At 36.6% G+C, this 22,395-nt stretch overlaps 1 protein-coding gene across 6 annotated transcripts in view; it reads right to left on the bottom strand.

The window, feature by feature from the left end:
• The window catches only part of SCAF4 (SR-related CTD associated factor 4), a 48,601-nt gene that overhangs the window by 23,639 nt on the left and 2,567 nt on the right, over window positions 1-22,395 (bottom strand). For 2 of the 6 annotated variants that reach the window (XM_026103567.2, XM_026103570.2), the window contains exons 2-12: window positions 12,817-12,900; window positions 12,164-12,208; window positions 11,405-11,566; window positions 9,489-9,624; window positions 6,765-6,904; window positions 5,401-5,577; window positions 4,938-5,038; window positions 4,389-4,436; window positions 3,094-3,202; window positions 2,568-2,735; window positions 909-994 (exon numbers count right to left, since the gene is read on the bottom strand). In XM_026103567.2, the coding sequence (XP_025959352.2) occupies window positions 909-994; window positions 2,568-2,735; window positions 3,094-3,202; window positions 4,389-4,436; window positions 4,938-5,038; window positions 5,401-5,577; window positions 6,765-6,904; window positions 9,489-9,624; window positions 11,405-11,566; window positions 12,164-12,208; window positions 12,817-12,900 (1,256 nt within the window). Of the gene's footprint in view, window positions 1-908; window positions 995-2,567; window positions 2,736-3,093; window positions 3,203-4,388; window positions 4,437-4,937; window positions 5,039-5,400; window positions 5,578-6,764; window positions 6,905-9,488; window positions 9,625-11,404; window positions 11,567-12,163; window positions 12,209-12,816; window positions 12,901-18,836; window positions 18,858-22,395 lie in introns of those variants that run through there. The other 4 variants (XM_064524089.1, XM_026103568.2, XM_064524094.1 and 1 more) reach the window with 4 other exon arrangements.

Genomic DNA, 22,395 nt, shown 5'->3' on the forward strand with positions numbered 1-22,395 from the left:
GACCACAGCACAGTGGATCACAGATCTCTTCAGAAGAAAAAGTGTCTTTCAAGCACAGACAAAATTAAATCATGTATTGCCTCCCTACAATTTAGCCAGCATTGAGAGATATGAAAGTTATTCTCTGCTAGTGAAAGAGACTCTGTGGATCTCCAATTTTCCTTAAAAGGTAGCTGGCTTTCAGAGGTGCACAAATCCTTAAGTCACTAATCTGCTTCCCATTACCAGTGCATTCAAGTAACATTCAATAGCTAGCTGAAGTTATCCCCATTACTCCCCTGAGAGGCAAGAGATTGAAAGGGTCTTTCTCGCCCTGCAAAAGGGAAATTCAAGTAAAGCCCTTGGCAGTTTGACTTTACTAAGAAATTCATTAGAGTTGTCCATACAGGAACTAATACAAGGACAATAATTTCTTGCAATTAAACCTTAGATTAAACCAAAAAGGGACACCACTGCTAAATGTGTCTTTTGGCATTCATTAATAGAGCTCGAACTGTACAGCAGAGCTGAGCTCTTAAGAAAAGCAACCACAAAAGCAAGCATGCAGAACAGAGCATCCGTGTAGCCAACAGGGAATACAGATAACAGGACTGTGTCCTAGGGCATTAGAAATGAGCTTCAGCAACAGTTCAAGGAGTTAGCTCACCTCTCAGCTATTCATTGTCATCTCACTGTTAGCAGTTACACGGAACCCCCCCCACACACACACACACACCTACACCTCCCCCATGGTAGATTTGGCAGCACAAAACCAGATTCTCTGAGCTCCAGGCTATCGGCCTCATTCTCCTCAGTACTCAAATTAGTAAAGCGCTTTCAAATTTTGGACGTGATGCATATGCTCTTTTGTTAAAATCCAATACTTGATATAATATACATCCTCATTAAAAGAACTTCCACTAATTTACCTTGATGCAGATCTAGATCTTGACTTTCTGTTGTCAGAAACATGTCTTTTTCCTTCTTGAATAGGGGGCTGTTCCACTTCCATATCCTAAAATATTCAGTTGGATTATTGTTACTCTGAGCATTTTATTTCATTTTGTGCCTTAACTGAATTACGTAACATTTCATAACTAAAATTATACTGAATATTCATATATGTGAAACTGAAATGTAATGCAGTTTTTCTCAGAAACTTCACCACTACTTCATAGTCACTAACAGGAAGACAGTCTAGTATTACATTAATTTAATACCATCACTGTGAAAACATTAAAAAGTTTATACAAAATTCCCATCTTCTGTTCATAAATTAATTTAAATGTATTTAAATGTTTGATTTAGGTCATAGTTACATACTACAACAAATGAAGAACCACCTATATCCTACTTCTCTGATGTTCATCACAATTTTGCCTACATTATGTTCCTGAAAACTTTCCTAAAGGTACTTATATTTAAAAAATGAGTTTCCCCTTAAAATGAAATAAAGTTGTGAACATAGATAAAAGAAACGGGAGTTATAAATATATGACCACTTGCTTAAGTTGAAAGGAAACAACACAGGACAATTTCTAGATACAGGAGATCTTACAAACAAATAAACAAAGAAAACCCTAACCAATCCTGTAAGATAGTTCTGCTGGAAGGAATCCAAAACATACTGTGTCCTGCCCAAACTTTGAATAGTCTTCATGATGCAACCCTGGCAAGGAACATCTGAACAGACAATCTCACAGACTTCAAGACCAACAAACTAACTACAGAGATCCTCTTGAGAAGTAGCTCCTTCTTCCAAGTGGAAAAAAAGTAATTTCTAAAACCTGTGATATCACAGGTCTCCACATAAAGACAGCTTAGTACCATTTTTCTCATTTTAAAATTTCCTTTTCTTGGAATAAAAGGGGTAAATATATAAAAGAGGTAAATAAAAGAGCATATCATAATTTTCAGTATCCCAACATTATCTACAGGTTCCTGAAAAACTCCTTTAAAAACTTGTTTCAGATGCAGAATGTTAGCATCTACTTTAGGAACTCCTAGAATTTTTATTTATTTATTTTTTAATAAAAGCTCAAAAATAGTCTTGGTCCTTGACTTCTTCCTAACAGGAGACAGTCACTGAATGAACAACACCCTCCAAAACCTTAGGAACAGGAGCGAGGTGTTTACATACACTTTCATTTTTTAGAACTTTTACAGACTTCTGAGTCCACTTCCACTATTTCAGAGGCCTAGTGAGCCCTTCAAAACTTGCTTTTTCAAATAGCTTCTCTCCAGAATGATAATATGTTGTTAGAGCTCTGGTAAACAAAAGATTCCTAAAGCATGATGGGGATGGAAAAGGGACGATGAAGGGAACTGAGAAGCGGACAACCAAGATGTAACCCAAAGTCTTTCACAGAGAGAACCATACAGTATGTATGTGCTGCTTCTGCTAGACTGTTGAAATATCATACTTGTCACGTAGCACCATGGCTATCCAAACTTCTCTCAGATAAGCTACCCTCATAGCCATCTCCAGACATGGTTATCATGATATTTCTTCTCCTGAACAAACTATGTATATTTGAGAAAGTTAAATATTAAAACACAAATACTTATGTATTGGAAAGGGTCCTCACCTGCTGATGTGTTTTCTGCATGTGTGTTTCACTCTGTACTGGGAAAGGAGACTGGAAAGTTTGCTGCACAGGTGGTGTTGGCGGAATCACAGGCTGAGCCATGGGTGGAAACTGCGGAGTAGGCAGGAGACCAAAACCTGGCATTTGCCCATTAGGAGGAAGTGGAACCTTCAAGGAAAAAAAAACCCACAAACTTCCAGTTAGGATAAAATTATATTAGATTTTCCAGTTTGCTTGGAGTAAAAATGTCCCTCTGCTCCAAAGTCACAATATAAGGCCAGAAGCCTGAAAAAGATTAAGCAACTTAAGCATCTTGTGTGTATCTCCAGAAATAAAAACCATGTTCTTTAAAGCTGTATTAGAACAGAGAATGAAAACAACTTTCTTTGAAAAAATGGAGAGCTAAGCCATATTCACTTAGTAGAATCATCCCTTCCTTGCTTCTCCACCAAAGAAAAGGACAAAACACAAAAGACTAAGACAACAATTTTAAAACCAAAATATCTTTAACAAATAAAAAAGTTACCTGGTGGCGCATTGGATCCTGTTGTAGTCCCATCATTCGTTGCTGAAAAGCATCCATATTTGGGAGTTGTGGAAATACTGGCTGTTGCATACCTTCTCCTGGAAATCCACTAAAACCAGTAATATTTTGGTGAGAAAAGTCAATAGACATACAGGTTTTTTTGCCTTTATTTTACATATTGCTATGCACATTTACACATTCTGGCTTCAAATTTAGAAAGAAAACTAATCTTCATTAAGATCCCACTTCTCTGAAAAGCAAAAACAAACCCAAGAAGAATGGCTTATCTTTTCTCCACTGTAACAGGAGTCCTTTAACATTTTAATAAATGCTACATAAATGCTACATGTTTTAAACCTCTGTTCCCCCCTGTACTTATACAATCCTGCTAAACTCCTCAGTCTATGGAAGCATTTCATGAAGGGCATCTACCTTAGGCTAACTATCTTTCTTACCAATTCCTCTTTCAGGAACAACAAAAGTGAGCCTTTTTCCTCAAAGAAAAATAAATTAGCCATACTTTTGCCAAAAAAAAAGATTCCTGCAGTCTCCAAGCTTTGGAGCAGGAACTTGAAGTCTGGGACGAGTTTCGGGCAGAGGAGAAAGGATACGTATATCACACAGGGATTACAGTAATGCCATTCACTTCCTGATTCAACACACAGAATGGACAGTGCTCAGGGAATTAATGAGGTTTGTGCAGTTAACAGGACCTGTTTACAGGATGCTGTTCACATAACAAACTAAACAAGATTTCGGGAAGATAAAGGAATTTCATGGTGATGTGAATGGAACTGTGCAGTGTTTTGAGATACAGGTGCCCTACAATTCTTAGATGATTCTGGACAGCTCAATTTTTCATGGAAAGCATCTAATTTTGTATGCACAAAACAAGACTACAGGAATCCAATTCTCAGAAGCATCTTACGCAACTATAAAGTAATACAGACAACAGCTTTAGAGTGCTATAAACAGAGTATAAAGATGCTGAAAAGCCTAGTCCAGTGATCTCTAATTGGGAATACACAAACAGTGGACATGTTTGACCTACCTCATCTTTCTGAACTCCAAAGTTCCCATCTGTGTAATAGGGAAAATGCTACAAATTTACCTAAAAGGCATCTAAATTAACTAATATTCATGGAACATTAAAGTGCTTAAGGTGATGAACACAGTAAGAAAGTTAATGACAAAGATATTGATTCTGTTTTTCAGAGCAGGGTTTGGATGGCATATACAGAAAATAAGACATGGGGCCACATACTGAAGCGGGGAAAAAAGAAATATTGACTAACCCAGGTATTGAGCACCATCCAGCCTGTGCACTGAATGAGAGAGGGGTCCTGTGGAAAAAACTAGTATGTGATCATGTAACTAAAGACTTTATCATAATGCATAGCAAAAGGGGGAGAGGGGTCTGAGTTAGTTTGCATGGGTATTTAACGTTTGAGATCTTAAAGCTGCAAAGCCAATTTTAAGTTTTAAAATAGTTAATACATAAAAGCACTACAACGCTCAGAACAGCATCATCACCGCCTCCAGCAAAGCAATCCAGCTTATTAATAACAATGCCTTGACACACTCAGCTGTGCAATAAAAACACAAAACTCATCTCGCAACCAAAATTGAGCTTCTTCTATCAAACGCATTCCTCAATCAATGATGCAACATGCCAAACTTACACTGGAACACTGAAGGAAGAAAACCCTACAGCTGCTAACAACGTTTTAACTTTGAACTCTAACAATTAAGCACTCAAGTAATGTGGATTTTTAACCAAAGCTTTGTTCTAAAAATCTTTGGGTTACAAAGAGGATCAATTTTATTATGACCACAGAACTTACAAAGCTGGCTGAGAAATTGAAGGAGAAGGAGCTGAGTCTTCTTTCTTTGAATCTTCCACTGCTTCTGGTTCATCATCATAGTCAAACCGATCTAGCAGCTTCTGAAAGAAATTACATTAAGCCAACTATTTTTTCAATATTTTATGTAGTTGGCAACGAAAATATCCTTATTAGCAATGTCTTACTATCCATGCAGCAGCTCTGGAATTAAAGAAAAGATTAGAAGCAGAGCAAATATTGAAGTTAACCAAACTCTTCAAAATCGATTTTATTCAGCTCTGGAAAGCACAAGAAGTCTATACCTAAGGAAAAAGAACAGGAAAGCAACTTCCAAACTAGAAGACAAAGTATAAGATTTGCACCGTTTTTTTTTCCTAACGGTCAGCAAACATTGAGGTCATCCATCAAACAACCTTCCGTTGAGTTTTAAGTTGTTAAACACAAAAAACAAATTAAGACTTACCTTGTCAAACGATGTTTTTTGCTCAGGTGGTGCAAAAACAGCTTTTTGTTCTGGTGGTTGTGCTGCTGTAGTCTTCAACTGAGCAGTAATAGCTTGAACCTGAGCCATCACAGTGTTATCTATGACCGGTGACTGGGGTTTTGGAGGCTGCTGAAAAGTCTGAAGAATCTGCTGAAGCTACAGGATACATATTGAATCAAAATCTCTCTTTTTTTTTTTTTTGAAGCAGAAAAACTAACATGAATGCTACCTCTCTTATAAGTATTGTTCAGAATTTAGAAGGTTTATTAGGCAGGTGTTTAATCTTTAAAACAGAGTTAAAAAATACAGCTGGGATAATAGTAATTCCCCCATTCAATAGCTGAATCAGTACAATAAAATTAATTTTCCACTGTTCCAATAATCTTTGGTGGAAAGGCATGGAGATTTGAAAGGAGACAGATAAATACACTCAACTGGCTTAACCTTCCTCATTTTAGATGAAAGAATTCTTCCCACAGACCAGAAAAGGTTTCCCCTTAAAATTATACCAGTCTATTCCAGTATAGATTGTTTTATTATAAGCTTACTGAGTTTACAATTATGAATCACTTTCAGTGACTTGAATTTTCAGTCACATCACTTTCAATTTACTAGTCTTACTGGATAAACTGTTGTACATTAACAAAATTTCCTTCAAAAGCAAGCATAGAAAGCTGTGACAAACTAAGAACAATTAAACATTAATCCAGGGTAGAAAATCAGTTGTTGATGAAATTCAGGACCTACAGACTGAATTCACAGCAACACAAACACAAATCAAATTTTTCTGAGGGGAAAAGATGACAGATTTAAGAGAAATAAAAAGATCTGGAAACTTCACCAAGTCTGAGTCTATCAGTATTAAAAGGGGTGTAGCACGTAATTTTTTTTTTTTTAATCAAGCCAGACTGGGGCATAGGACAAACACCAACAACCACCTGACTGAACTATCAAGGTGGAGAATTTTCAGCGAGACCAAAAGTCACTTTTTAATACTTCATTGGCAAACTTCAGCAGATCCCAAGATTACAGTACTCAAGCATTCCAACACTGCAAATATTTTATTGTATCAAAAAATAAACTTGAAATTTCATAACTGCATCAAGTCAGAGCTAATGCTTTACAAATACGTAACTGAATTTTCCTCAAATACTATAATTAGTAGATATAAGGGTCACAGAATATTCAAATGCTGACTTTAACCCTCACAGGTGTCCAGCTCAAAACTTCAGGGAGGTTTTTGTTTTGTTTCAGATCAGGAATACCATTTCCATCTTTTTTCCCCTTATTCAATATTTCACATACTAATTAAGTTAGAAGGGAATCAAATAAAATCAGGTTACCTGTTGTCCTTGTGTTGTTTGAAACAACTGAGCTACAGCTGCAAAGGCATCAGAACTGGGCAACTGTGGCACAGTAGGTACTGAGTTAACAGTGACTTGAGCAGGCTCTGAAGGAACCTTTGCTGGAGGGGGCGGCGAACCTGACAGTTTGATGGGATTGAGAAAGCACTATGTTACTCCAAAACATTCATCTTACTCTTCCGTGCATACATCTACCTTTTCAAAAGAATTATCTACAACAACATATTCAGCCCAAAAAGTCAGTCAGTATTCCTATCTGAACTACCCCAAGAACACATTCTATCCTTTTTTCCTTTAATACATATCTGTGTATTATACACACTAAGACAAAAAAAGAAAAATAGGGTTTCTGAAAACTAGTCCAGCATGGTATTTTAGATCAAAATTTGGTGTAACTTCTCTATAATTGTACAGTTAAGAGAAAACCTATTACTCACGCAATGTTAATCAATGACCATTAATACTTCATATTAGTTTTATTGGCAAAGTTTAAAAATCTGGACTCGTTCTTTTGGATGATTATGTCAAACAAACCATCTAATGGTTTATTTTAAGAGAAACTCTGGAGTTTCTATAATCATCTATAATCATATTCCTTCAATCCATTTGAAACGTAGAAGACACAAAGAATGTATTTTCTAGCAATAACTGAACTTTTGCTGAAAAGTCTGGTAATAAAGGTTTTAAAAATTATTTCAATGATTACACAAGCAACTTTTCTTTGGTAAGGTTTGTCCACGTGCCATTTTTGTGTAAACATAAGCCAAGCCTGCATTTGATAGATAATTCCCTACAGTAAAAATCAGCTAATTACTAATTCTTTCAGGAAGAGACTATTTGCACTGAGCTTTACTAAAACTGAGATGAAATTTCAAGACATGCTATTATTTTTGACTTCATGAGCAGCTTTCCTATTCTTTTTGGTTTAGATTTCAACACTTTTTTTTTAATTAACATTTCACTAGTATAAAGTAAATTAGCAGTAATGCCATCAATTCTTAAATGCTGTGAGCAAGTAACTGTTCTTTGGCAAATACAGTTAATTATTTTAATGAAATATTACAAAAGGGTTCAAAGGAAGAAGGTTTTAAAAAACTCATATTGCAGTAACTGTGCTTTAATATTACTGTAATTCAAAACTAGATAGCACAGAAATATAAGTTTGAAAAACTAAGCAAATATGCTTGCCTCACAATACCAGATTCTTTAAAGCCATTAATCTGTTTGCAGTTTAAATAACTGCAGTGTTGACATACAGAAAGCAGAGACAAATACGTTGAATAATATTTTCCCAGAAGTCAAATACTACAGAAAAATCTTGCAAAAAAATACTTGTGATTGTTTTGAAATATAATTTAACTCCCAAGTTACTTTCTGTATATATTCAGAAGGATATTTGCTTGCTCAAGGGAGAAGCTATTTACGTTTCTTTTTTTTTTTTTTTGGCTAAACAGATTTTGCAGCATTACAAGTGAAACAGACTCTATTTCACATAATGCATTAATATATTTATTATTATTCACTAACATGTTTATTTCCAAGCCAAATTATCCCCTCTGGTGTATTTGCATAATCTCATTGAAATCAGTAATTCTGTACATGTAAATCTACGCAGAAGGCACATAATCTGTTAGCTACTAGTGATGACACAGAGATGGAAAAACAGTGCCACTCACCTGTCATATTAAACTGAAACTGTATAGCTGCCTGTTAGCATCTAAGCTCATATGCTAAGACATTTCTCCCCTGTCCCACCATGTTTAAAAATCACGTCAATAGATACGCTTTCCTAAATGCTGCTGGAGAAGATTTCGCTTATGCTACTGCCCATCATTATTTCGTTGTCTGTCACTACAGCTCACTCACACCATTACATTTTTTGCCAGTTCTACTCTAACAGACTTCAGTGCAATAAATATGGAAGGTACCAAAGCTAGTCTAAAATATAGAACACAAATTCAAAAAGAAGGCCCTCCAAAGAAAGAGAGAAGTGTGGTACGCATATTCTCCTCCACATTTCGATGGCCTCACTACCAGCTATTTACATAGCATTACGTAAGTCAGTGAAAATACTGTGAGCAGACAGTCATTATTTTACTCTTTAGGTCAGTATTTTCAACCAGTGGTCCATATAGAAGTCTATTATCAGACATAAATTTACTGTTCAGGGATCTGAAAAGTCAATATAAAATATTTTGGGGGTTGCACATTGAAAGAGACTGACAGCAACTGCCTTCAGACCAAGTCCTTCACTGTAAGACAAAGCTCCTACATGCAAGATCATGCTTTACTACTCATGATTCTAACCAAAAAAAAGGGGGCGGGGGGGAAGAGAATTATGCAATTGAGAAGGAAGAGAGAATATTTCAAACCAAAAAAGAAACCAAGTTTTTTTTTTAAACAGGGAACAAAGTCATTTTTAAAGAAAATACACACATATATATATATGTACATATGCCTACATACAATATAAACAATCATTCACATCCCAATAATTTCCAGATGCACATAGGAAGTAGAGTATCAGCATTTATTTAAAATGAGTTCAGCTGCTCCACATAATTGTGACAGTAAAGTTGAGTTTATCAATGTTACTGCTGCAACTGTCAGTAGGTGCCTTACAAAATTCATGTTTGCTAACAAGCTTCTAATATTATTCCACCTTTTAAAAAGAGTAAGTGAAAGCTGTAATGTCATTCATACCTTCATTATTAGTAGCATTTTCTGTCATTGGGGCAGCAGTACTAGTTCCCGCTGCCATATCCAGGAGAGGCTGAATGATCTCAATTTTGAACACTCCATTTTTCTGCCAAAGGTTCAGGACACGAACTATTTTACTCTGTTGAAACAAAAGGAAGCATCAACACTAAATAAAGCTTTTCTAATTCACAAACTCCCAATTCATCCTCTGTATTTAAGAAGAAAGGGTTGAACAGTATTGGAGTTAAATAGAATCAAGCACGCCTTTTAAACAATCACTTATATTGTCACATAGGTCAGCAAGACATTGTATATGGGAAAGATACAAACTGCCAATTTATTTTGCTATCCCCTTTAGTAAAAAGCTCCTTGTGCCACTTTTCTTAAGCTGTTCTGGCCAACCAGAAAACCCAGGTTTGACATACAATACAGGAAGTCAATCATCCCCAACCACATCTTCACAAAGGGTCATAAAGGAGTGAAACAAACAACAAACGCGGCAGGGAAGATAGAGAAAAGGAAGACAAACTGGAAAAGCCTGATGAATAGAGGGGCAATTATAACAGAAAATACCCTAGTATTTTCTTAAAGTTAGGGAAAAACTGTCTGCTTGAAATTTTTTCTACTAATCCAATCAATTCTTTGCTGACACCAGAAAAGCCATCTCCATCATTATTTGAAAGATCAGAAAAGTGTGTGGAAAATATTCTGATTATCGCAGTAAGATTAAATTAGAACCTCTGATTGTCAGCTCCCTGAAAGACTGGAAAGTTAAATGAAGGCCAAAAAATGAGTAAATTTAATATTCTTGTTTTCAGTTACATTGTTAAGATTGTTAGAGATTGTTAAAATGACATACATCATCCTCTTTTGATATCAGCCATAGTTATTTCATAACTGCAGATCTGTTTGTTTTCATGTGCTGGCAGTTCAATAAAGTAAGCACACTACAAATAGCATTACTTCCCTAGTGGAAAGGATCTTAAATTTATTTTTGCAGTGAGATATCAGGTAGTTCCATAAAGAAGACAGAGAGTCTCATTCATTTAGGTCAACAAAATGGCAACCACAAAGAGAGACACAAGAAGGGCCTGCTCTGTTTTGCAAGAGTACTACCATAAAATTTTGGAGTATCAGACTTAAGGTCTAAAGGTCTGCAGGTTCCCTAAAAGAAACTGTACAGCAGCAAAGCCTTTCAAAAGCTGTTAAATCAGTCAGGAGGAACATATTTTACTCTTAAAGGATTACAGCTATGAAAACAGGTGAGTAGGTAATTTTCTGCAAACCACTCAGCAACTCGTAGAACATACTTTGCTTGGGAGTCTTTTGAAATTGCTCCAACTTAGGACACAAAAACCATCTTCTATTGGTAGCAACTGGGACCATCATCAATTCAGGATACTTTCTGAGGTTCTGCTCTTTCAGCAAGTAGGGCGAAAGAAAGAAAACTGAGGCCTTAAGTCTTGACAGTGGAGAGTGGCAATGAAATTGTTAAGCATGGGATTTGTAAAGGCTGGAGAAATCAAGATCACAATTCTGTTAGAAAAGTCCTGGGAGCGGAATCTTTACTGCCCACAACACTGGCACTTCTCCTACACATTCTTCATTTTGGGGGAAAGAGACACCACCTTCCATAAGTTTTCGTCAAGAAGCCTCAAGAAGAAAAAGGTTTTAGCGTAGTCACAAAACATTCAAATGTCTGCATGCAAAACAACAATGATGAAGTTACGCAAAGTAATTTTATAGCTAGAACTGCCACTTAACACCTTTAATAATCTTTCTCAGCATGTTTTATCATCTCACATAGTAACATACACTGCAACTGACATAGAGAATCACCAAATTAGCTTTCACAAGTGGAAACTCCTAAGTAATGCTGTTATCAATTCACAACAATACTTGATAAATTATAGTTATACCTTGTCTTCAGATGGACAGAGATACAAATACTGGAATGTTGCGGTAATATTTTTAGAGAATCTTGGCCCAAAAACATCCTTGTCCGTTCCAAACTGGTGACGAGACTGACGAACAATAGAGTCAATGACATACAATCCAGGGACTTTATATTCTGGTTTGCACTGAAAACATAAAAATAATTCTCTATTATGCAGTGATACGAATAAGGTAACATGCCTTAGCTCTCTACAAGAGATCGTGCTCTCTATACGTACAGCATACTTGATAGAACAGAACAGTTTTAATTTCTCTCTAGAACTATAACACCAACAAAAAATTTCTATTTTGAAACACAAATTTTACCATCTTTTATATGAAAACAAATATTTAAATACATTCAAAAGGGAGCAATGCTTGTTAACACACTGCTATTGTCTAAGCACAACAAAAAAAGTGAACTGTAATACCGTGCTCACATGCAAATTTCTACAAAAAGTTGTAAGACTCAATGTTATCTTAATTAAGAAGAAATCGGTATGAGGCTTCATTAATGAGTTAAAATGACAAATATATAAGAAAAGGTTTAAGAATCTTCACTTAAAAAAGCTTTCAATTTAGTCAAAGAGCTATTCAAATGTGTAAAATTCTAACAAACCAGGATTTCCTCCCTCAGTTCCTAAATAACCATGGCCTTTTTTGCTATTAACTAGCATTACTAATAATATCTATTGGCAAAAGCAGTGAATAACTTATCTGTAATTATATTTATTTATTTTTACCTTTTTGATAAACTTCTCTACAATCTGGACAACATGCTTGTAGAGCTGGAAAAGAAATAGATAAATTAATTTATCATCTACTTGACACTGCTGCATCGCTTTAGAAATTTTTTTAGTTCTTTGTGCTTACTATCAGTTAGGAAGGACTACAAACAAAATATTGCACTCATGTTCTAGAAACAAACAGCACACAGTTAATCAAGCATTGAGAAAAAGATTTCATGGAGGGAAAGGACTGGGACAAGTCATTCTTTCTGTTAGAAGTGTTTCAGCGTGTACCCAAAAGAAACGGCTTTCAGGGTATTAGTGACAACTTTGGGGGTTTACTTTCTAAGAAAGACCTCTAATATGATGAGGTGCAGTTGCATGCTGCAACATTTTAAATTTTGTCACATAGAAATCGCAACACCACAGTGGATATAGCATTAGAAAGCAAAGATTCAAAAATCAAACTGTCATTATGCTACTAGTCTAAAACCAAAAGATGATGTTCACCACCCACTTGTTTCTACAAAACATTCTTAAAGTCAACTAGAAGATAACATCCACAAAGCTGTGGAGACTGGAAAATCCAGAAATGCATTTACCTCAGATGTAAAATAATAAAAATATTGCTACTATTACGGTTTCATTTTTGTTTTATTGTACGTTACCTTAATAGCTTTAATGGCAGCTTTTGTGATGAGAATCATTTTTGCTCGGGAAATAGGAGGTTTCATCTCCATGAGTGAAAAGAGCTAAACAGAGACAAAAAGAAATATTAAAAATCTATTCTGAAGTTTGAACAATTAAACAAAAAGACAGTATTTCAGACAACTGTTACTGACATTCCACACTACTCAGTGCTGGCCCTTGAAACGAAGGGACTAACAGGCAGAGCTTTCTAAGCAATGTTCAAAGCTGTTTTCCTTGTGAACTAACCCACATCTACTAATTTACAAGCCTTTGATAAGGCTGCTGTCAAAGTTCTATTTATGTCTAACAACAGCTATCTGGTAAGTTATGGTTTAGGAAGTCCTCATTTTAAAGAAACAACATAAAGCAGAATAAAGTGTAGTTTAATTTAAATTAGGTGAGTATCTGTTTAACAAAAAGAAGTAAGACAGCCCTACAGACATCAAGACTGGTATATGCCTTTAGTTGGTTTGCATACAAGTGTTACTGCAAACTTATCCATGAAGATGACCAAATCAATAAGAAGTTTTTAAATTATCCTGCCATGTACAGGCATTGCAAATGTCTTTAATGGATATATTTACTACGTAGTTTGCTACGAACGTACCATGTTACTATTAACTGTATCAATTGTTTTGGAGAATCCTCTTAACTATTCTCCATACCTGTGTCACCAGTGGAAAAGTTAATTCCTTAAGGCCAAAGCTTTCAAAAGTGACTGGTCTTTAAGAAGGACAATTTGAGGCATTCTGTCAACCTGACTTACAGGATTCATTACAATCTAGTTTCTTCAAACATAGCCCACACATGCAATTTCCACAGAGTTTTAATCATACTAGAAGTTAGGAAGAGCATTGTTCTGCTAAGACCATTAAGAACAAAAAGGGAATCATAAGTACTAGATTAAAATACTCAATAAAAAATTTAGGTCTGAATTCACAGAAGGCATATTCCATATTCAAAACATATAGAATACAGGTAGGATAAATAAGTTCTTCAAATATGAGCATGAATCTAAGCGGAAAAAAAATCCAAACTTCATAGTCACAAATGGCATCACCACAACTTACATCTCCCACATGAGGACTCCATTGCAAAACACTTCCATAAAGTTTTGAACAGAAATGCCCAGTTTTGAAGAAATGCCCAAGCATTTCTAAGAAAACACCACTCTGTCTTGCAGTATTGACAATGATCCCAAAAACAAGTATTAGCCTCACATTTTACAAACTGAAAGAAGTTAAGACCTGCACATATAACCATCAGAGCTGGTAAAACACCCATGTGGGCAACACAGAGAGTGGAGGTAACAGAGCACTAGTTTCTCAGGTCCATAGCACCAACGAAACAGGGCAATGTCCTTATTGCACTTGGCTTTATGTAGCAGCATTTTAAGAGGATAGGGAAATGGGAGATTTTTTTTGGCAGGGGAGGGGGAGGGTTGCTTTTGAACAGTAGCCCTACAGCCAGCCCCTCATAAGCATGCACGCACATACGCAAGAAGGAACCAAAATCCCACATACACTTCACCACTTTCCAGACTAGTCTGCTTCCTCTGGGCCCACAGTAAATTCTATATATTCCATAACCTGCTGTGATAATCTCACTTCGTAAAATAACTAATTGCAAAAATTGCACCATATGCCATACTACGTTTTTATTTTGTAGCATGAACGCTTTTGTTCTACCGTCCACAGAACTGGAAGCGCAATCTGCTTTGGCTTGGCAGGACAGTTTTCTCCAAGCTTATTTCCCATCTTCCAAGTAGAAAGAGAAGCTGTACCTTTCCACTACTTTTAACTCCTCCTTCTGTCTTATAGCTCACGATTGACTGCTCCAGTTGATTAAGTATTATTTTGTGTTCTTCCCATAAACATAACAGCTATTTAGCTGTTGCTTACTAAAGGCAGAACCCTTAGATTGTCATGATTTGTGTAATGCAAAAAGCACATACAGAGATCTTCAGTATTCCTATACTTGCATTATTTTTTATCTTAAAAATTTCCCAGCAAATCACAGAAAAATTGCTTTGCATTACATCATTTGATTCTACTTTTCACAATAAAATACAGAAAAAATAGAGCCCCTGAATACTGGCCAAAAATGTGATAAATAACTTAGCATAAAGTAAAAATAAGAGAATAAAAGTATTTTCCTTTGATGGTGTAATGGAAAGTAAGATGCCAATCAAAAATTGATCTCTTATTTTTCTATTAATTTAACGTTCCAAGTTACTTCTGAAGTGGCCAACTTGCACAGATTTATCCCCTGTCTCAGTTAAGGGAAAAAAAAACAAAGTAAATACATTTATGCACAGGATGACAAAATCACATCCAACAACTTAAAGGCAAGTAAAGTGATAACAGAACTTTCAGCGAACCAAAACAAAAGCTTTATACAAATAAAATACAAAGAGTAAGAAAAAAGATACTTACTTTTTTAGTTACTGTCTTAACTCACTTTCTTAAATCTCCTATTCCAGGAGATATGAATGAAGGAAAACTGTCCTTACAGACAGTGGTAGCCAGATATCCTGGTCAATACCAACATGAAGTCAAGACCATGACCTCTCATTACTAATCTCCACAAAAGGCAAGTTCCAGTGCCAGAATGCTTGATTTTTAAAGCCATTCAAGCCATAAAACATACTACAGGATAACATCCCTGCTTGTTCATAAATCATGGCATGGCCAAGTAAAATCTGTCAGATGAAAGACAGAAGGAGAAGAAAAGTGTTCATGATGTGACTCATTAAAAAAATAGTAATTTTAATTTTGAACTATATTTCTTTAGATTAAGTGCAAAGAACCATGATGAACAAAGTCAACACTAACATTAAAACTGGAAAATCTGTTTAAGAGGTAAAGACAGACAAAAAGAAAGAAAGAAAGAAAAGATCAACAAACCAATAAAAGGCCTGAAAAATGAGATGGATCAGGGAAAGAATGGACCAACGTTGCATGAAAGGCACACCATGTCCTTTCCATTGCACACCAAGCAGCACCTGGCCCTTTAGAAAAAGGAGCCAGTCCCCTATTGCAAGAACAAAGGCGGCAGTATCAAGGTGCCACTTTGGCATTCGTACTTCAGGAATACAACTGAAAAGAATCAGGAACCTGGGAGCACTCATAACTGGACAGAAGACGATAATAAACAAGTGGCAGCAAAAAAAAAAAAAAAAGAAAAAAAAAGTGCCTAAAGTGCCTGAAAAGAAGGTATCCCAAGAATGATGTAACAACAGGGGAATAAAAGAATCCAAGAAGTGACAAACTGCCAGAGGGCAGGAAGAAGGGAATTTGACTAGATGCACTGAAGTAGCAAGGGAGGATGCAATAAACAATATGGTAGCTCGGAGAAGCCATTAATTAAAGAACATGAGAGGCTGGAACTGAGGCTAATAAGCCACGAATAAACAAGAGCAGACTGAGCAGATCATTGTAAACTGTTCCTTTGCTGTTACAGACAGCACTCTGGGCAACAGCAACAAAAACATAGTAAGACCAATGAGGTCAGTACATGCAGATATTTCCAGGGAGTAAAGCTCAGAATGAACTATTGCTAAAACACACATCAAACCAAAATACAAATATATTTGAAATATCTACATTTATACATATATAGATGTATTCCTGACCTCTCATCACACACGACCCTATCGCTATCTTCTGGAATAGCACATCAAAATCAAAAAAATCAAAAACTTGTTGTCTTTAAATTTTCTTACGCTTTTTAGACTAGCAAATAACTCTTTTAAAGATGACTTTTATTTAGTTTTTCAGTGTCATAGTTACAAGTGTAACAAAAACATGTTTTAAAGAAGAAAAAGGCAAATCTAAAAATTTAACAACCTTAGTAGTTCCCCATGAAATTTCAGTGTCAGATTGGAAAATTTTTCAATAAGACTACTTCTGTGTACTTTACATCTGCATATATTCACCTAGACTTGTGTCCTCTTTCATGTACCTACATTTCCCAAATCAGTATATGCAAAAAAAGCCTATTTTCAGAAGAATATCCTTTCAATAATACTGAAAGATATCTATCTAATTTATCAAAGGGCATCAAGGCCAGCTAAAGCAGCAAACTAGATGCAAAAAGTTACACTTTACTTAAAAAAAAAAAAAAAAAAAAAGAAATTTGAAAGACATAGCAAAGGCAACAACAACTTGCAGCTTGGGAACTTTTTCCACCTACTTCTTCACAATAAGAGTCTTTCCCTGGAATGCTCTGCCCTGTAAAGCTTGGCCTGCTAGGAAATGACTTCTCTCTGTAACACCACATTCTTACCAACCATAACTGGATTTCTGGAGAAAACAAGCAGCTTCACAGTTGCTCCCTACCACCCTTCCCCTCCTAGTGACACCCCTGGTTAATGAAATAAGCAACACCCTTCCTCACATAGTGACACCACTAGTTGATGAAATAAGCGGAGATGGATCCAAACTCCTATTTCTGCTGTCCATTGCCCCACAACCCATTCCTTTGTCAATAAAAACTACCCTAGCAATCAAGTTAAGACATTGAGGAAAGGTGGGTTTCAGCACTGAGCAACAAAAGAAAGCCCTGTTTACTAGGATGCGGAGCACAGTAGGGCAAGAGAGAGCAGGGGAAAAGAGATGAAGTGAAATGTCCTTTTTAAGCAAGGACTAACCTAAGGACTATTCAAGACTTGCTTCTTTATTCAGTTCTCATAATTTCAGTAGTTTAAAGAGAATTCTCTCCTGTTGTCTATGTGGATCCTTTCATACACTAGGGAAAAACAATATAGAAAAACTAGGAAAAAGGTTTAGCCGCAAAATGTTATGAAAAGGAACCTCTATTGTTCTAGGTACAATAGTCTTACAGGTTCAAAGTAATATGAAAAAGGCACTTTTATTTTACACAAGCTCTAGCATTTCAATTTAGGAAGAACTTTGAAACACATTTCTGGAACCTCCCTCCTTATATTTGAAAGTCTATGTGATGTGGCAGCACTGGGGGAACACCATGTCTTTAAAAGGAATCTCCTCTTTGTCACTGCTGTATCAACCCATGTACAACAAAAAAAGTTAAAGTACAAAACTGCCTACTAAACTCAAGCCACAATACAAAACAATGATTCAAGACTATGCCTGCATACTTTTCACAGCAATACGGAAGCACAGAACAAAAAAATTTGTAATGCCAAAAACTTCCGAAGTGGAAGAATCACCTGCTCATTTTCAGGCTTAGTAATTTAGTAACAAAGAGGAGCCACTCTTCAAATCTTACTGCATAGCGTCAGTGACACTAACTGTATTGCCTGCTATTCAGAGTGCAAGCTAGTAAGCACCCCCAAATTAAAACTCAAGGTAAAGTGTAGAAGTACTGTAGAGAGCAAGTGGCAGGAGATGAAGTAAGAGTAAGCAGGTTTTCCACCTCAAACTGCAGAACCTGTCCAAATTCACATCCAAGCCCTGGGTAAGGTATTCTGGGAGGAGTAGGAACCAAAATATTCATTGTGCCATTCTATAGTTTACTCCTTTTGAGGGTCTATTTTACATAAAAGCATGAGAACCATGGGGTTTTGAAGCAAAGGGGAGAATGAGTGTTTTCCTTTTACTCACAGCCTTGCCTTAGAACCCTAAAGAGACAGCACATCTGGGCACAGCACACGCCTTAAAAACAAGAGCAAGGCGAAATGTGGGAATCCTGTCAGCTTCTTTTTGTTACTGAGGTCATTACAGGAAAATCAAAACCAGGCAGTGATAGGTGCAGGCCCCCAGAGAGGGAATGGGGCACCACAGAAAAGATATAAGACACAAGGCGAGGGAAAAACCCAGCTCTTGCACTTCCCAAGCCTGTAACTACTCGGAAAGAAGTGAAATAGTATCACCCAGGGATAAGCCCCTGGCACAGAAGAGAACAAATCAGGGGTCTTTTGTTGTGTCTCAAGCTTGATGTATGATCTTAGGTCTACTTACCTGTTTTCAGTATGAAATAACATCATAGGAAAGATCAAAAGGGAAGGTAAAACTACCTTTTAAGCCCTGAAGTGACTCCCCTGGCTTTGCTCTTCTGCCGAAGTCTCTTCGCGATAAAGATGCATCTTTGTTTACAAATAGAGAGGCACAGCTCAGTTTTATACACTTATAATATCCACAGAAAAGAGGGAGCACAGATGCATGATCTACTGAAAGAAATCTAGTGTTTAGTGATTAGCGGATATCAAACACTCAGGCCACTGTTACAATACTCTCCTTCAACCTGCCTTCTCTAACTTTCACAGAATAGTCTAACAAGCCCTCAACAACTTTAGCAAGTTTAACATGTCCAAGAACATTTCTCTAAGCAGGCTTTACACACACAGATGGCACAGTCAGTAATCTGCGTCACTACCTGGAGTCAGTATTCATTCATTGTTTTGGGAATATATTTTATTTATGCATTTAGAAATCACCCAAGGCAGCCAAACCACAAGTCACCTATATGTAATTAATTGTAGTTACTTGTTCACAGATGTGACTAACAAGTACAGATATCATACTATTTTGTTAACAAAGCACCGTTACTACTAATGTAAAATCAGATCTTTAAAAGGTCAGAAGCTTTAAAAAAATACACATGGGTACAGAGACAATATATTAGTTGGATATATTTTCCTTCCCCTATAAAACCCATTAATTACTTTCCTTTTCACGTCTCCATTCTTCCTTAAGCTTCTAAGAAAAGGAGAAAGGTAATGATGTCTACCAAACTTCTGTCGCTCAGCTATGTCTCAGAGGATCAATGTAAGTTTTAAATTCTTGAATGAGCTGTGAAGCACATCAAATACAAGGAGCTGCTGAAGGTAAGAGACTATCAAAAAATTCATGGCTGTCAGGCTACATTCTTTGCAAAATAAAGTGAGATTTAAATTTGACCAGATATGAACCCTAGGCAATCAAGCAAAATAATACTTCATCCACTAAGCTATTTCTATTGCCTAAAAAGACTATTCACAAAATCAGAATCACTGGGGAGAAACATTGTTACAAAAACACTCAAATAAAAATGGTAGCATAATTTTTTGAAACTTACCTGCCTCTTAGGATCAGTGTGTTTACTTCTATGCTCATAAGTCTTGCCTATTTCCTGAAAAGCTGTTCATCTCATTTCTTTTCCTACCAGGAGTCTCTAATAAGACATCGCAACTTTCCACATTTCTGGAAACAGTTTTGCTAGTCCAGAAGAAAAAGGCAGAGCTCTTTCAGTGATGCTGCTCTTTCAGTTATTGCAAAGAGGTCATAAAAGCAAACAAAGCAACTTCCTTCCCAAAAGAGGTGCACAGTACTTCTGCAATGATTCCAGTCTCGGGCACAGAGTAAATAAGAGACTAAATTCCATATAAAACTCTAATGGCACTCTCTCATCCTTCCCCTTCTACACCATTCAAATAACATTCAAACTGCTGCTTAAGCACTCTCTCAAGATATGTGGGAGGCAGCAATCACTTAAAAATACACCCTACTGCACCTACTGGAATACGGGAAATGTATTAGGCAGCAGTAACAGGTGGCAGCTTTCACTGTTTTCCAAAAGAGACAAAGGGTGCCAGGATGCACAGAAGATGGTGATGGTAAGTCCTTCCTCCAACCACAAATATTGGTTGTTGCATCCTTGCTGCTTTGTCATACATCAGAGGGAAACTAGGGGGGATTCACGAGTTTCAGTAAACTGCTGGAGAACTACTGTGAAGGATATCCTGCCAAACTCTATTTATAGGACTTGGAGTGGGGTGGGGGGGAAAAACAGGGAGCAACAGAGAATAAAGGTTACCCATGTTTCAATTACCAAAGTTAAGACCTGTGAATGCTGCTCTCTCCAAAGAGGGAGATAAAGCTTGCTGGCAACAACAGAATGAAAAAGACAAGAATTGGGGGAGGGGGAGGAGATTATAACAGAGCATGCAAACTCCAAAATGAACCACTAGCATAAGACTGCTATACTAGATCAAAATACAATTGCCTGGTTCACTGAATATGGAAAAATAGTAAAGGGACAAGCTGCGGCTGTAACTTGAAAGAAATATCCCATAAACATCTCTTTTGTTTGTTAACTAGGGACACTGAAGGGGGATGTCACCATTTTAGCAGTACAGAACACTTATTACCCACCTGAGACACACAGTTAAATGAATATACTGCATTACTCAACACAAATATAACATTACAACAGAGCAAAGTTGGCTTTATTCTACTTCCAGCAGCAAAAGTGCGTGGAAATCTCTTTTTCTGGTCTCTAACTTTTATAACTAGTAAGTTATCTCTCAAGTTTTCCAGATTAAAGAAAACACATATCCCCTAAATTAAAACATGGCAAGGGTTACAAATTCTACAAACCATGGCAAATGTGTTTTTTTTAAAGCTTGCTTTTTAAAAAAATATATCAAAGTTTTGTACCATTAACAAGTTGCTTTTTGTGATTTACTAACAGCGTACTATTAATACGACGAATCATATACACCAAACAATGCATCAATTCCAACTAATTTTTCCAGGACAGCGTTTAAACTAATTTTCTCAGTGAAAAAGATACCATTTTACCTAACTGTCAAGTCCTACCTACCCACTTGGTAGTATTTCCTTAGAGTGCAAATGGACTTAAAAAAAAGTCAATACCAAACACATGCTTACTTCTGTAGAAAAATGAAAATTTTAAAAAGACAAATTAACCAGTAAACTTACTTTCAAAATACAGACACAGGGGACAGGATTAAGCATATGGGCAGCACAATCAAACAAGATCAAATTACGCAACCCGTGTAAGTTACCACCCATGAGCAGTGCCAAAGGAATTGACTCTAAGTGTTCTTCCCTAGCTTACCACAATTGCCAAGTGTAACGTGTTAGCTCAATCCTCTATATTTAAGTTTTACCTCACAATTCAGACGGGCAGTTAAGATCACATAGTTATCACAATTAGCTGACAGGCAGAAACTTGCTACTTCACTGCAACGTAATCATACGCAGTCGGAAGCCTACAACCCAAAGGACAGAAACTGAACTTCTGAGTGAAACTGGAACCTAAGGCAGCCAAAACTATTAACCATTTGTACTGAACTGGGTGAACAGTTTCAACCAAAACAACTTGCATAAATATAATGCTGCTGGTGCTTTTCTCTTCCTCCCTAAGCTCTTCTTTTCTGAAAAGAGGATACCAATCTAAAAGATTGGAAGATGCCCAATTTACAGAAGTGATTTGAACTTGGGTCTCCCCCCATTCAAGAAATTGCTGTAATCACGAAATTAGCTCAACAGATCCCAAATGTACAACTACCTGATGTAATGAATGGCTCCTCCTCCCACATGTATACTGGCAGAGAGCTAGCGGCCTCCCCTTCTACACAAGGAGGGGCAGTAAAGCTGGAAACTGATCACCTCTAGCACACAAAGGAAGTCCAGCGCAAAACTCATGGTTGCTGCAGTTAAAAGTTGCCATTATAAAACCACAATTCTCTTTCTACGATGGCATTGTACAATGGTGTTATTTTGGCAAGTAAGTTCAGGCATTCTTGACCCACAGGGTATTTTGGGATAACCTTGATTTTCTTTGTTGAA

Source organism: Dromaius novaehollandiae, chromosome 1 (genome assembly GCF_036370855.1).
Source record: "Dromaius novaehollandiae isolate bDroNov1 chromosome 1, bDroNov1.hap1, whole genome shotgun sequence".
Taxonomy (NCBI): domain Eukaryota; kingdom Metazoa; phylum Chordata; class Aves; order Casuariiformes; family Dromaiidae; genus Dromaius; species Dromaius novaehollandiae.